Source organism: Nicotiana sylvestris, chromosome 9 (assembly GCF_000393655.2).
Source record: "Nicotiana sylvestris chromosome 9, ASM39365v2, whole genome shotgun sequence".
Taxonomy (NCBI): Eukaryota; Viridiplantae; Streptophyta; class Magnoliopsida; order Solanales; family Solanaceae; genus Nicotiana; species Nicotiana sylvestris.
Window position 1 is genome coordinate 157,132,930 of NC_091065.1, and position 12,718 is coordinate 157,145,647.

At 36.4% G+C, this 12,718-nt stretch overlaps 1 protein-coding gene across 2 annotated transcripts; it reads right to left on the minus strand.

Moving 5' to 3' along the window:
* Window positions 1-9,566: 9,566 nt before the first annotated feature.
* On the minus strand, window positions 9,567-11,554 carry LOC104223907 (methyl jasmonate esterase 1-like). Of its 2 annotated transcripts, none has more exons than XM_009775438.2 (3): window positions 11,147-11,554; window positions 10,495-10,569; window positions 9,567-9,985 (listed from the first exon to the last, which is right to left on the minus strand). In XM_009775438.2, the coding sequence occupies exons 1-3, from the start codon at window positions 11,513-11,515 to the stop codon at window positions 9,698-9,700; spliced, it is 732 nt and encodes a 243-aa protein (XP_009773740.1). In that variant the 5' UTR covers window positions 11,516-11,554; the 3' UTR covers window positions 9,567-9,697. The 2 variants fall into 2 exon arrangements, with proteins under 2 accessions (XP_009773740.1, XP_009773739.1); XM_009775437.2 differs by having other exon boundaries at window positions 10,495-10,626; window positions 11,147-11,550.
* Window positions 11,555-12,718: the final 1,164 nt, after the last annotated feature.

Here is a 12,718-nt window from a genome sequence, read left to right on the forward strand (position 1 = left end):
AAAAACCATCCCATGCATAACGACCCATGAACGGCTGGAAACTAGCCAAAAGCAAGTCAAATACATCAAATAATGCCAAAAGCAAACAACACCAATCGATAAAAGTCGAATCTTTAATCAAAATCTCAAAATGGACCAAAATGTCAAACCGAGCCCGCACCTCGGAACCCGACAAAACTCACAAAATCGGACACTGTTTTCGCTCAAATACAACTCTGAATCGATGTTCAAAACTCAAAAATTCATTATATGAAATATTAGACAAAACCCCTAAATGTCACTTTGAAATCATCAATCAAATGCCAAAAATGAATATGGATTCATGAAATATAACCAAAATCGAGTATAGAACACTTATCCCAATCCATATGGTGAAAATTGCCTCCAAAAATTGTCAAAATCCGAGCTCCTCAACTTAAAATATGACCAAATGAACAAACCTTCGATATTAACTATTTTTGCCCAGTTGTTCTGCTTCGTTTTGCATGCCAAATGATCCCCAAACATGATTTTGATACCTTCAATGGATTACTTGTAAAATTTCAGTCAACATAGGCTTTTGAATCACTCCATTTGACCCTTTAATGAAGGAGATTAGGGGTGGACATTAGTCGGTTCAGTTCGATTTTGTAGAAGTTCGATTCGGTTTATTCGATTTTTGGTTTGTAATTTTAATAACCAAAACTGAATCATAATAACTTCAGTTTGGTTCGGTTCGATCGGTTCAATTTTTTGGTTTCGAGCCATAGCAAAAATAGTACGAAACAATGAAAATAGATTACTTGTTGAGAGAATAGCCAAAAAGAGTAACCAAAAACTCCAATTCCAACAACAGATCTCTACAAATTTTCTTGATTTTGCTCTCTTTTTATGGCAACTGATTATATTTCACAGCAGTTTTACTTAGATAACAAATGGAAATTGTCCAAAAAAAAAGCTTAGCTCGTAGTTGCCGCTCTTCTTCCTCTATTTACAACAAAAGATGTGCTTTTACAAGAAAATGTACTTTTTTAGTAAAAGAACAAAGAGCCAGGTTTTACATTATGGGGCGTTGTGTTACTTGGTGCGGTAGTAAGTTGCTCCATTTTCGAAGATTATACCAAGTGAAGACAAAAAAATAAACAAACATAAACGAAGTTTCCCTAGTAGTAATACTTAGTGCAGCAATAATTTGGTTTTGGGCTTAGGCTAAAAAAATCGATTTTTCCATTTAACAGAAACTGAACCATTAAAACCAATCACCGAACCGAACACCAAACTTTTTAAAACTATAAACCGGAAACCGATCGAATAAATCGAAAAACCGAAACCAAATAAACCGAAATTTTTGGTTCGGCCGATTTTTTTGGCTCGGTCGGTATTATGACCACCCCTAAAAGAGATATATTGTTTTCAATATTTGGAAATAGTGCAGATTTTGAAATACGAAATCAGTGGCAATTTTGTAATTAATCTGAAAAATCTAGCAATCCAATTCTTAGTAAAATGACTATAAAATCCTCATACGATGTCCAAATTCGACGATTCTTTTTGCTATGGATCCGTAATTACGATACAGATCTAATGCTTCAATAAAAACAGAAATCAGAGATCATTTGTTCAATGTAGTACTATTTATGCTTGAAGAAACGACGTCGAAATATAAGAAAAATGAGCGCAACACAACCCAAACCTATCCGAAACTCACCCGAGCCCCTCGGGACCCCGTACAAACATATAAACAAGTCCCATAACATAACACGGACTTACTCGATGCCTCAAATCACGCATAACAACATCGTAACGACGAAACGCATCTCAAATCAAACTTAATAAACTTTTGAACTTTCAACTTCTAAAAACTCGAGCCGAAACATATCAAATAAACTCGGAATGAACTCAAATTTTACACACAAGTCCTAATACATCATACAGAGCTACTTGTGCCCTCAAACTACCGAGTGAAGTGCAAATGTTGAAAATGACTGATCAGATCGTTACATTCTCCCCCACTTAAACATGCGGTCGTCCTCGAATGTGCCAAGAGTTGTTCCTAAGCTGTCAAACTGTCGTGTGACCTTACCATGCACACACTCGGGGGTTGTCCCATATCATTCTATTTCAACTACGCCCGACAACACCACACAACCGAGTATCATTACTCCATCCTTAATCTGTAAACAACAATATCCAATTTTCAACATCCAAAATTTACAACAAAACCCGAACTTCACATCTACACATTGCATAAGTCTGAACAAGCTGTATCAAGCCATAACCATGACCCAAGACACAATCATAAGATATAACACACAACTCAAATACTCATAGCGATAACTTCTGACCACAATAGCTACTCGATAAACAATTCAACACCGGTAACGAACCTCATATCAACTAAAATCTTGTTCTGGACCTGTGTACACTGCCATTGATGAAAGAATCACACAGAAACTCATAACCACTTATTAGACCAACAAGTCATGGAACTCTCCTAGATTCAACAAGAACTATAGCCAATTTCAAAGCTGAATTCCGATATTATCCTCCATATATGCTGTAATCAAATCTGATAGTATCCATGCTAGGTCCAATGATATCATCTCATCCAACACTACCACTCTAGTGACATGCCATATCAATACAATCTAAAGCAACAACCCGTGCAATGCGTGCACCAATAAGCAACATTCTAAGTGTACTCAATCGTGGAAAATGACTTAAACGAGAGAACTATCCCGAAAGTTCAACAAGTACCACCACAGCCGAAATGCTATGAACCCATAATACCTAGTAGAACCAAGACACATGAATCTAACAAAAAGGATCATCTCCCAACATAACCCAGCTGCAATGCATGACCCTATCCAAACACTGGTCCATATGAAATACCTCAAGTCATAATGCTCAAAATCAACAACTACGTGCAATTTGACATCAAGTACCCAAGGTGCATGACCATAACTACAGAGAAGCAATTAACACAATATACCACAATCTAAAAAGACCATAACTAAGGCGCAATCAACCATTCCACATCCCAATCACCATCTCTCCCGAATTCCCAAATAGAACTGCACCATGTGTGCATATAACTAACGAATCACAACCCTTCGTAGCATGGAAAAGTAACATATAGAACATATCCGATACAAATAAAATCAATTCTAACCGAATAGCACATTCCTCAATAATAGCAATTCGGAGTCAACAAATCCAACCCGGTATAGAATACACATCCTCATTCGTCCTACCAATGGGCCCCCAAATCAACCTTGGCTATCCCCGAATGGACAAATAGCCCTCCAAAAGTCCACAACAACCTAACCATAACACATACTATCATCTGGCTAGCTTTGGCCACATCTTCACAATCCACAACCACGAAACAACCTGCTTTTAAGAACTCCCAGTCCCCAAATCCATAGAACACATGAATCACCATATTTGATCCTAAATCCAATGCTCGAATTTCTAACACATCTCTCAAACACGATCATCCCATGAGGAAATACTTCTATAGTTCTCCCTTTCCATATAGCAAAAATCTGCATATCAGTAGTCGATCAACCGAGCAGGTACTACAATAGCAATGAAGCATCCGCAAGTCAAAACACAATGTGCCTTCTGAAATACGCACCTTTCTCCGGCAATAACAAGTAGTAATACCATTGCCTTCTGAAATCGTCCATGTTGCCTAAGAATTCATGACTTTCCCTTCAAACTAAACTGTGACTTGCGCACGCAAACCTTAATCCCACACAACACACCGTATCTATCATGCCATCATATGAAAAATACGAGAATCTCATAATCAACTCTAAGTTACAAATAGAATACATATCCGGTAAGATAGAAACCTTCCATTTGATCCCATCCAGTAGGAAATCACAATACTCAACATGTTCCTCTAATCGTGATAGAAATCATCGAGAACTCTTTGGAAATCCATTTGCACATAACCGAATCATGATAACTGAATCTCTCTAACTCCACCAAGCCACGCGGGTTGCCAAAACCCAAGAGCATTGCCATGAAACACCTGTAGGGACTCACCACATCATAAGTACCCAAAGAATCGATCACACCCATTACCGTGCTGATCCAACCTACTACTAAACTGTCCTATTCCTTCGAGTTCCTTCCAAATTACCCTCAAGGTAACACTTCTCCTTGCCAGAACACCACGATACTTAACCAAAACTCACCCAACGAGATCCTAGAATAAAATCACACCGCCATAAAGCCCATAAGCCGGTGAATTCTCTCTTAAGCACCCCAAAGCACCACAATCGATACACCCATACTCAAGTGACCTTATGTGAATCTAAAACTGTTTTCCTTCACCTCCTTGATATTGAAGTGTATAATCCACAATGATATAGAAATTTTGCGAGTCCCAACACCATCCAATGTAAAGCTCAAGTTCTACCCATATACAAATCTGGACAACTCTCAGTTGATACATATAAATCGTGAACCCATTAGAACCTTCTCAAGATTCTCATGCTCTACTCAAATCTCAATAGCACCGCCTAAACAAGACAAACGACCTATGCCCTATTAGCACGACAATACCCAAATAAGTAACCTCACCTTAACGCAACCAAGCAAATTCCTACTCCATGCACACTACATCCTTCACGAATAAACACTCAATCATTCCATGATTCCCATATACCCATAGAGGGTAAGACAACTCGTATCCATAAATTCCCTTACTCGAGTCATTTTCGAACCGAAACAGATACAACACATAATCGTGCAATCAACTCGTCGATAGTAGACTCCCTTATTTGGCTCAAAGCCATGGAATAAAACATCTGATAACTTACAATAAACATACCCTATTACTGTAGTGAAATTCAACTAAATCCTTCATAAGCTCATGTAACACAAACTATCTAATAGTTCAAATTATCTACAAATCTCGCATTCACCCTTATAATAGTTAAGCCAACTTCCACAAGCAGTCCAAACTCAAATTGCAACATATATAATTTACTGGTAAAGGAGAACTCTCGATAAAAACAACATAGGGATCATGCAACCTAAGGACACCCTGTAGGAGACAAACCACATGTTTTGCCTCAAACTCACATCTCTCTATACCCTTCCACCGCCACAACTACTATGCCATTACTTAATCTTCCTGAGTCTGAACTCATAACACGACATAAAAATCTACTCCATTCCACAATTAAACAACATGAAAGATCCTTCAAACATCCATAACTCGAGCCAATACGTCAAATCAAGAAAGAAATCAAGCACCCAATAGTCCTTCTTATATCTCAACCAAACTCTTCTCGTCACATTTAATCAATTTGAACACTTCCTCCAGTCACCTTATACTCACCATATAGCCATCCAACCACTCACCGAGCCACAAATTCCACTCATAGGGACATTACCAAACATATAAGTCCAAAGCATGTGCTCACACAACCGAAATCTCCGTGCTCAAGCTACAGTCAAAACTCGGCCTCAAGTCCTTCAGACTAGCCCATCATCCGCACACCAAAAGCATATCTCGCACCTCATCCATGGAATCACAAGCCGTCTATGCCTAGCCAATACCGAGCGCTCATATGTACATATAAATATGTAGAACAAATTCAAAGAGTTACACTTCAAGCTGAATCAATGTCGCACGATAAGGAAAGAAAGATGGGAAGTATATCCTAAATGTCCTGTAGCCTCTCGAAGATAGGTATGGACGTCATCATACTTATCCACAAGACTCTACTAGACACTTGTTCATGACTTGTAGAACCTATGAACCTAGAGCTCTGATACCAACTTGTCAGGACCCAAAATCCAACTAGTCGTGATGGCACCTAACCCAACCTGCTAGGTAAGATAACTAAAAATTATCCAATTCCAATGAAATTTAATAAGACAATTTAAGTAAAAGAAAATATCTAAATCCTATACATTTCCCAAGGACTGGTAGTACAATTCATGAGCTTCTAAGATTAGAATTTATAAAGCTAGTACGAAACAAATAAATCATCTGTTCAAAATGTATATAAATAGATTTTATATCTAAGGCTACTATGAACAAGAGGCAGCTACAATTGGAACGCGGGTACATCTTCAATTCTAGCTCCTGTCATTCATAGCAACATCAACATCCAACATCTGCACGTAAGGTGAATAAGTGTAGTATGAGTACAACCGACCCCATGTACTCAATAAGTAACAAACCTAACCTTAGGTTGAAAGTAGTGATGAGCTGAAACCAAGGTCGGAGTCCAACACCAATAGCCAACAACAGTTCATAACAACATAATAAAAGTAATAAATGAAGTAACTCAGAGATAAAATGCTCAACACGTTCACAGTTCCAGGAAATAGGCCTGTTTTTTCAAGTATATCAGTGAAAACCCAAATCTCTTTCCGAAATAGCCAAAAATATGAGTAACTTTGAAAACTGTGATTTTGCCCAAAAATCCTTTCAATAATAAGTAAGATGTTGCATTTTTCCAGATAGCAAGAGTAAAATACATCTCTATGTCTATATGTCAATATGTGTGAGAAGTCATGAATGACATGATACCGTACAACATAAGGAAAATGCATCTCTATGCATGTATGTCATGTGTGCATGTCAATGCAATGTACCTCAGAGATGAATTCATGTACTCACACTGTTAGAGTTCCCAATATCTCTGTCTCACACTTTCCACTCATCATGATCAATCACTCGACATGCTCAGTCACTCAGTACGGTATATGGCCAATCCAGCCCACAGAAGATCCATCCTGAATATATACATAGCAACTGACAATCAGTCACTCAGTACTAGGCTAATACATCATGGGAAGATCCATCCCCAAATATAAATGCTTCGGACAAGATCCATGTCCAGGGAAGATCTATCCCTTAATATAAATCAATCGCGCTCACTGTAGGGGTGTGCAAACTCGGGAGGGACTCCTTCAGCCCAAATGCTATATCAAGCCAATCATGTAATAAATCAATTATACTCGTTGCGGCATGCAACCCGATCGACATATATACAGCCATAAGGCTCGTTGCGGCGTGCAACCCGATCTACAGATATACATATATCACTCACTGATCAGGTCCTTGGCATCACTCAGTCATCAATCTCTCCAGTCTCTCGGGCTCACAATGCCATGAAACTAGCCCAAACTGATAATATGATGTGTCAATAAATAACAATAGAGACTGAGATATGATATGAAATGAATGAACATGATTGAGTATGAAATTGCAATTCAAACAAATAATTAAACATCAATACGTCCTCGATGTGTCCCAACAGAATAAGCATGTAGTCTAGATATGGTTTCTAACATAGGTCATAGCTCAATAGCTCTAGAATGTAGAGATTTCATGGCTACAGACAAGATCAGTTAACTACACAGTATCACAGGAATAACGGAAGTCACGATTCACACGATGTACGCCCATACGCCTGTCACCTAGCATGTGCCTCACCTCAACACCAAAACACATAACACGTAATTCAGGGTTTTATACCTTCAACACCAAGTTTAGAAGTGTTATATACCTCGAACAAGCCAAATCCAATACCCAGCAAGCCAAACGATGCTCCAAAAATGCCATCACGCACGTAACGACCCCCGAATGGCTCGAAACAAGCCAAAAGTAACTCAAATACATCAAATAATTCCAAAGCAAACAAACTCAATCGATAAAGGTCGAATCTTTAATCAAAATCCCAAAATCGACCAAAAAGTCAAACCCGTGCCCATACCTCGGAAGCACACAAAACTCACAAAATCCGACAAACCATTCAATTACGAGTTCAATCATACTAGTTCGCTCAAATCTGACTCTGAATCGATGTTCAAAACTCAAAATTTCATAAATTTTAGACAAAACCCCCCAAATTTCACTTTGAGATCATCATCAAATGCCAAAAACGAAGATGGATTCATGAAATATAACCAAAATTTAGTATAGAACACTTACTCCAATCCATGCGGTGAAAATTGCCTCCAAAGGTTGTACAAATCCGAGCTCTTCAACTCAAAATATGACCAAATGAATAAACATTCGATATTAAGTATTTTTGTCCAGCTGTTCTGCTTCGTTTTGGATGCCAAACGATCCCAACACTGACTTTTGATGCCTCCAATGGATTCCTTTTGAAATTTCAGTCAAGATAGGCTTTTGAATCACTCCATCTGACTTTATAACGAAGGAGATATGTTGGTTTGAATATTTGGAAATAGTGCAAATTTTAAATACGAAGTCAGTGGCAATTTCGTAATTAATCTGAAAAAAATTTAGCAACTCAATTCTTACTAACATGACTATAAAATCCTCATCCGATGTCCAAATTCGACAATTCTTTATTCTATAGATCCGTAATTACCATACGGATCTAATGTTTCAATCAAAACAGAAATCGGAGCTCATTTGTTCAATATGGGACCATTTATGCTTGAAGAAACGACATCGAAACATAAGAAAAACGAGCGCAATACAACCCAAACCTATCTGAAACTCACCCGATCCCCTCGAGACCCCGTACGGATATATCAACAAGTCTTATAACATAACACGGACTTACTTGAGGCCTCAAATCACGCATAACAACATTGATACGATGAAACGCACCTCAAATCAAATTTAATGAACTTTCGAACATTCGACTTCTAAAAACTCGGGCTGAAACATGTCAAATCAACTCGGAATGAACTCAAATTTTACACACAATTCCTAATACATCAAATGGAGCTACTCCTGCCCCCAAACTATCGAGTGAAGTGTAAATACTCAAAACGACCGATTGGATTGTTACAAACTCGCCTCTACTTCTCTGCAAATGTCATTTGATGTCTTCGTCCGTGGCTGGCTACATTTAAAATTTTTTGGCCTAATTTTTAACTCAAAAATGAAAAATTTCCAACTGAACAAAATTAAAATATCTCCCCATGTCACCCCATTCATTACAATTTACTGATCCAACCTAACGCTTTTAAAACTCCAAAATTATTGAGATGTTTTCTTATCTTGTCCTTTCTTGTACAATACAATAGCTTATGGGAAAAATAATTTTACTTACACCTCATACGTTTACACCAAATTACTTAAATATGGTACGTCTGTTAGATGCATTTTATCATTCTATGATGAATTACTGTATATTCATCTCATCTATATGAAGATGTTTGACTGGATAAGAATCTAAAATAGAAAAAAGAATTTTTAAAATATGTGATTCAAAACAAGTCATGTTGAGTGAATATGTGTAAGTACGCTATGATGATCTAGAGAAACTTATGGTTTTTGAACCCATTAAGATGGTCGAAGAATTTCGCTATTTCGATTTTGCTAGTCCTTGGGAACAGCGTAGTGACCAATAATTCAGAATCCGAATAGGTCCAGTCCAGGGGACAAATCAATAAGAAATGCTATTTGATTCGTAAGAATAAAAATTCACTTCTATGAAACGAAAGAGTTTCAATCATCTTATAAAGGATAAATTGAGAAATTTAAAGTTCATTTATTTTTAAATATAAAAAATATTATTTTGAGATAAACTAAAAAGAAAAAAATATTATATAACTTGAGACAAAGAAAATAGTTAAATAGCTGATTGTGCATTTTTCGACCACAAGACATACATAAAAAGTTACATGCCTTGAAAAAAAGAAAGGACAATCTCTTCTTTTTTTATATAGTTTCCCGTCTAATAGTAGCAAGGTAAGAAACTCAATGATATTTTTGTGAAATCATAAGCAGACAAGAACATAACTCCCGAGATTTGGAGAACATCACCATGTGATCTGCATCATGAATCAACTCGACATCATCTGGTGGATTATTCTTGATCAACCACCTCTGTATTTGTTCTTCCTTAAGCACGTTATCTTTGTCGCACACAACGTAAACACGACGAACCGAACCATATTTCTCATTTGTGTATGTGGAATCCTTCAGTAAGCTTGACTCGCCAAACAATGGTACTGGTCTCACCAAATAAGTTGCAAGAGTCAAATCCTGTTTCAATTCATCATCAATAGTGTCCAGTAACCAAGAAAAAGGTTAAGTTCGCTATAACAGAAAGTCATAGAATTATTTTATTCACCGTAACAGTAAAATTACTAAATTATTCTATGTTGTATTAAAGTAGCTGAACATGGTGTGATGTGTTCAGAAAATAAATACAATGATCACAATATCAATTCTCTGGCTCAGAAACAATGTCAAAAGGTCAATTTTTTTGGCTATACAACTGCACAAAAAAAGTCCACCAAGAAAAAATAGTTACTCAAAATCAGAATTTGACATTTCGGTCATTTGTATTTTCTGAAAAGTTCACATATAGTGCTCTTATTTAATGTGATAAAAAAAAGTGACGACTAAAATTTAGTCTAATACAACAAAAGATAGTTTGTTTTCATTATTGTTATAGTGGGTATTGGGTAACATTTGATGATCATATGTAAAATTGAAATTAAAAATTGTGAAAATTAGGAAAAATCAGTCTATATTTGATATATACTCACCTCAGAAGGGGACAATTGATAAAAGTTGGTTGCTAAAACTTCAGGGCCAAAGAGGAGGGAGGTTGGACCTTTCTCCTGTCCATTGTTGTACACAAATTCAGTATCCATATGTGATTCCACTTGTTGATTATACTGGCAATTTGCAAACAAAAATAATTCTTGATTATAACTTTGTATCAGCAAGATAATAGTAGTACATGCTACCTACAGGTAATGCAGAAATACAAAGGGACTCCGTTCGGACCAATTGAACAAGAATATAACTCATACATAGTGATAGCATCAATATGTTGTTGTGTACTATACATAAACTACTTTATTTTTTCAGGTTAATAATTTACTTTCTGTGCACATTCATAGTGATTATTTTATATGGGACTGATAGTGTAACGACACTAATAATTCTACACTTTGTTAGTGCTACATATAATTGTCTATAAAGAATGGATTATATATTACTAACCTAAAACATTAGATAGGTTATCTGCTATAATTGGTTGAATCACATAAAAATAATTACATATAACTCTACAAAAAAATATTAATAACGTAAAATAATAAAATAAATAAAGTAAGCTATCTATTATAACAGGTTAAATTCATTGATAGCATAAACTGTCAAATGTATAGAAGGAAAATTCGTTATCAAAACCTGTTGGCTAATGGCAACAATATTGAGGTCAGGACCAGGCATGAAAGCAGTGACAAAAACAGCAACACAAATCTTCTGAGGGAACATTTCCATGGCAAGAGAAATGTTGATGCCACCCATACTGTGACCTACTAAGACAACTCTTTCTTCTTGTGATACATTAGCCATGAATTCCATCAAAGGCTCGTTGTACTCAGCCATGGAATTGAGCTCTTCAGTATGTTTTGGATGAATTCCAGAAGCAGCCATGTCAGGAACACTAACTTTGTGACCTTCGGCTCTAAGAATTGTCACCACTTTATACCAACACCATGCACCGTGACAAGCTCCATGAACTAGCACAAAGTGATGATTCTTGCCCTTTTCCATTTTTTTCAGGTGACAATCCCCAATTATTGCAAGATATTTATATTGAAAGTAGAGGGCCAAAATAATCAATTAGCCATAAATTCTGAAAATTTAAATCCTAGACAATTGCACTTCTGATCCCTCAATTATTTAAAATTTTGATTATGATCTTTGTGATATTTCGTTAAGCATATTTAACCTTGAATTGACAAAATAAAAAGATAGTGTGTATTTTGTTACTTACATAGGAAATATGCAAGGGATTATATTTAGAACTATGGTACCCTTAAATATAGAATAATTACACAATTCAACATAAGACATGGGAAATTAAATGATTTAATAGTTGATAGTTCGTTAAATTTGTAAAAATACACAAGTAAGAGGATCAAAAGTGCACATTTTATTTAATTGATGGTTAAAGGCACTTGATCAAATATTGTGAGGACAAAATCAAAATTTATCAATACTTTTGGGCTAAAAACACATATCCCCACTTGACAATCACGTCAATCAAAACATGCCTACATGGATGAAAGGATAAGAAATGAAAATAGGAGAAGAACCTAGCGAGGTGTACAAAGTACCAGAATTACTATCTACATGAAAAACTATGCATTTTGTCACTAACCACCAAACAGACAAGTTGCTTCTTGACATTCTCGCACCTCAGCTATTGTCAACACCATTGCCTTCCAAAGTTTTGCACTTTGAAATAATCGACAACTTCAAGGTACTGTATTTTCTCTATAAGTTAATCAATGGTAGGTCCAGGCACCTGAATAATGCGAAATTTACTCAAACAATGTTATAACGACAATAACAAAAGACAATTGTTGGTCTAAGTGAAAGTTAGTTTTGAAGATTGACAAAGGAAGCTCAGGCATGAACCAGGTCCATCCCTCAGGTACATAAAAACGGGGCAGACTCAAGCATGTGGGATGCACGTGAAGGAGATAAACTTAACTTGGTATATTTGATATATTTCCTGATCAAAAAGGTTGCATAATTGATAAGGAGAGGGACTCCTTACTCAAAGAGAACATTATCCAAGATAGGGAAGGAGTTAAAAGTTGAGATCAACTAGAACTCTCCCACCAAAGAAGAGTAGCATTAGAACTCTAGTTATTTCTTCATCTATTAACTCTATATATGGTAGAATGTTCTCATTTTATAGGTACGCACATAAACAGAAGTTAAACGTGAATTGAGAGCAAAACAATT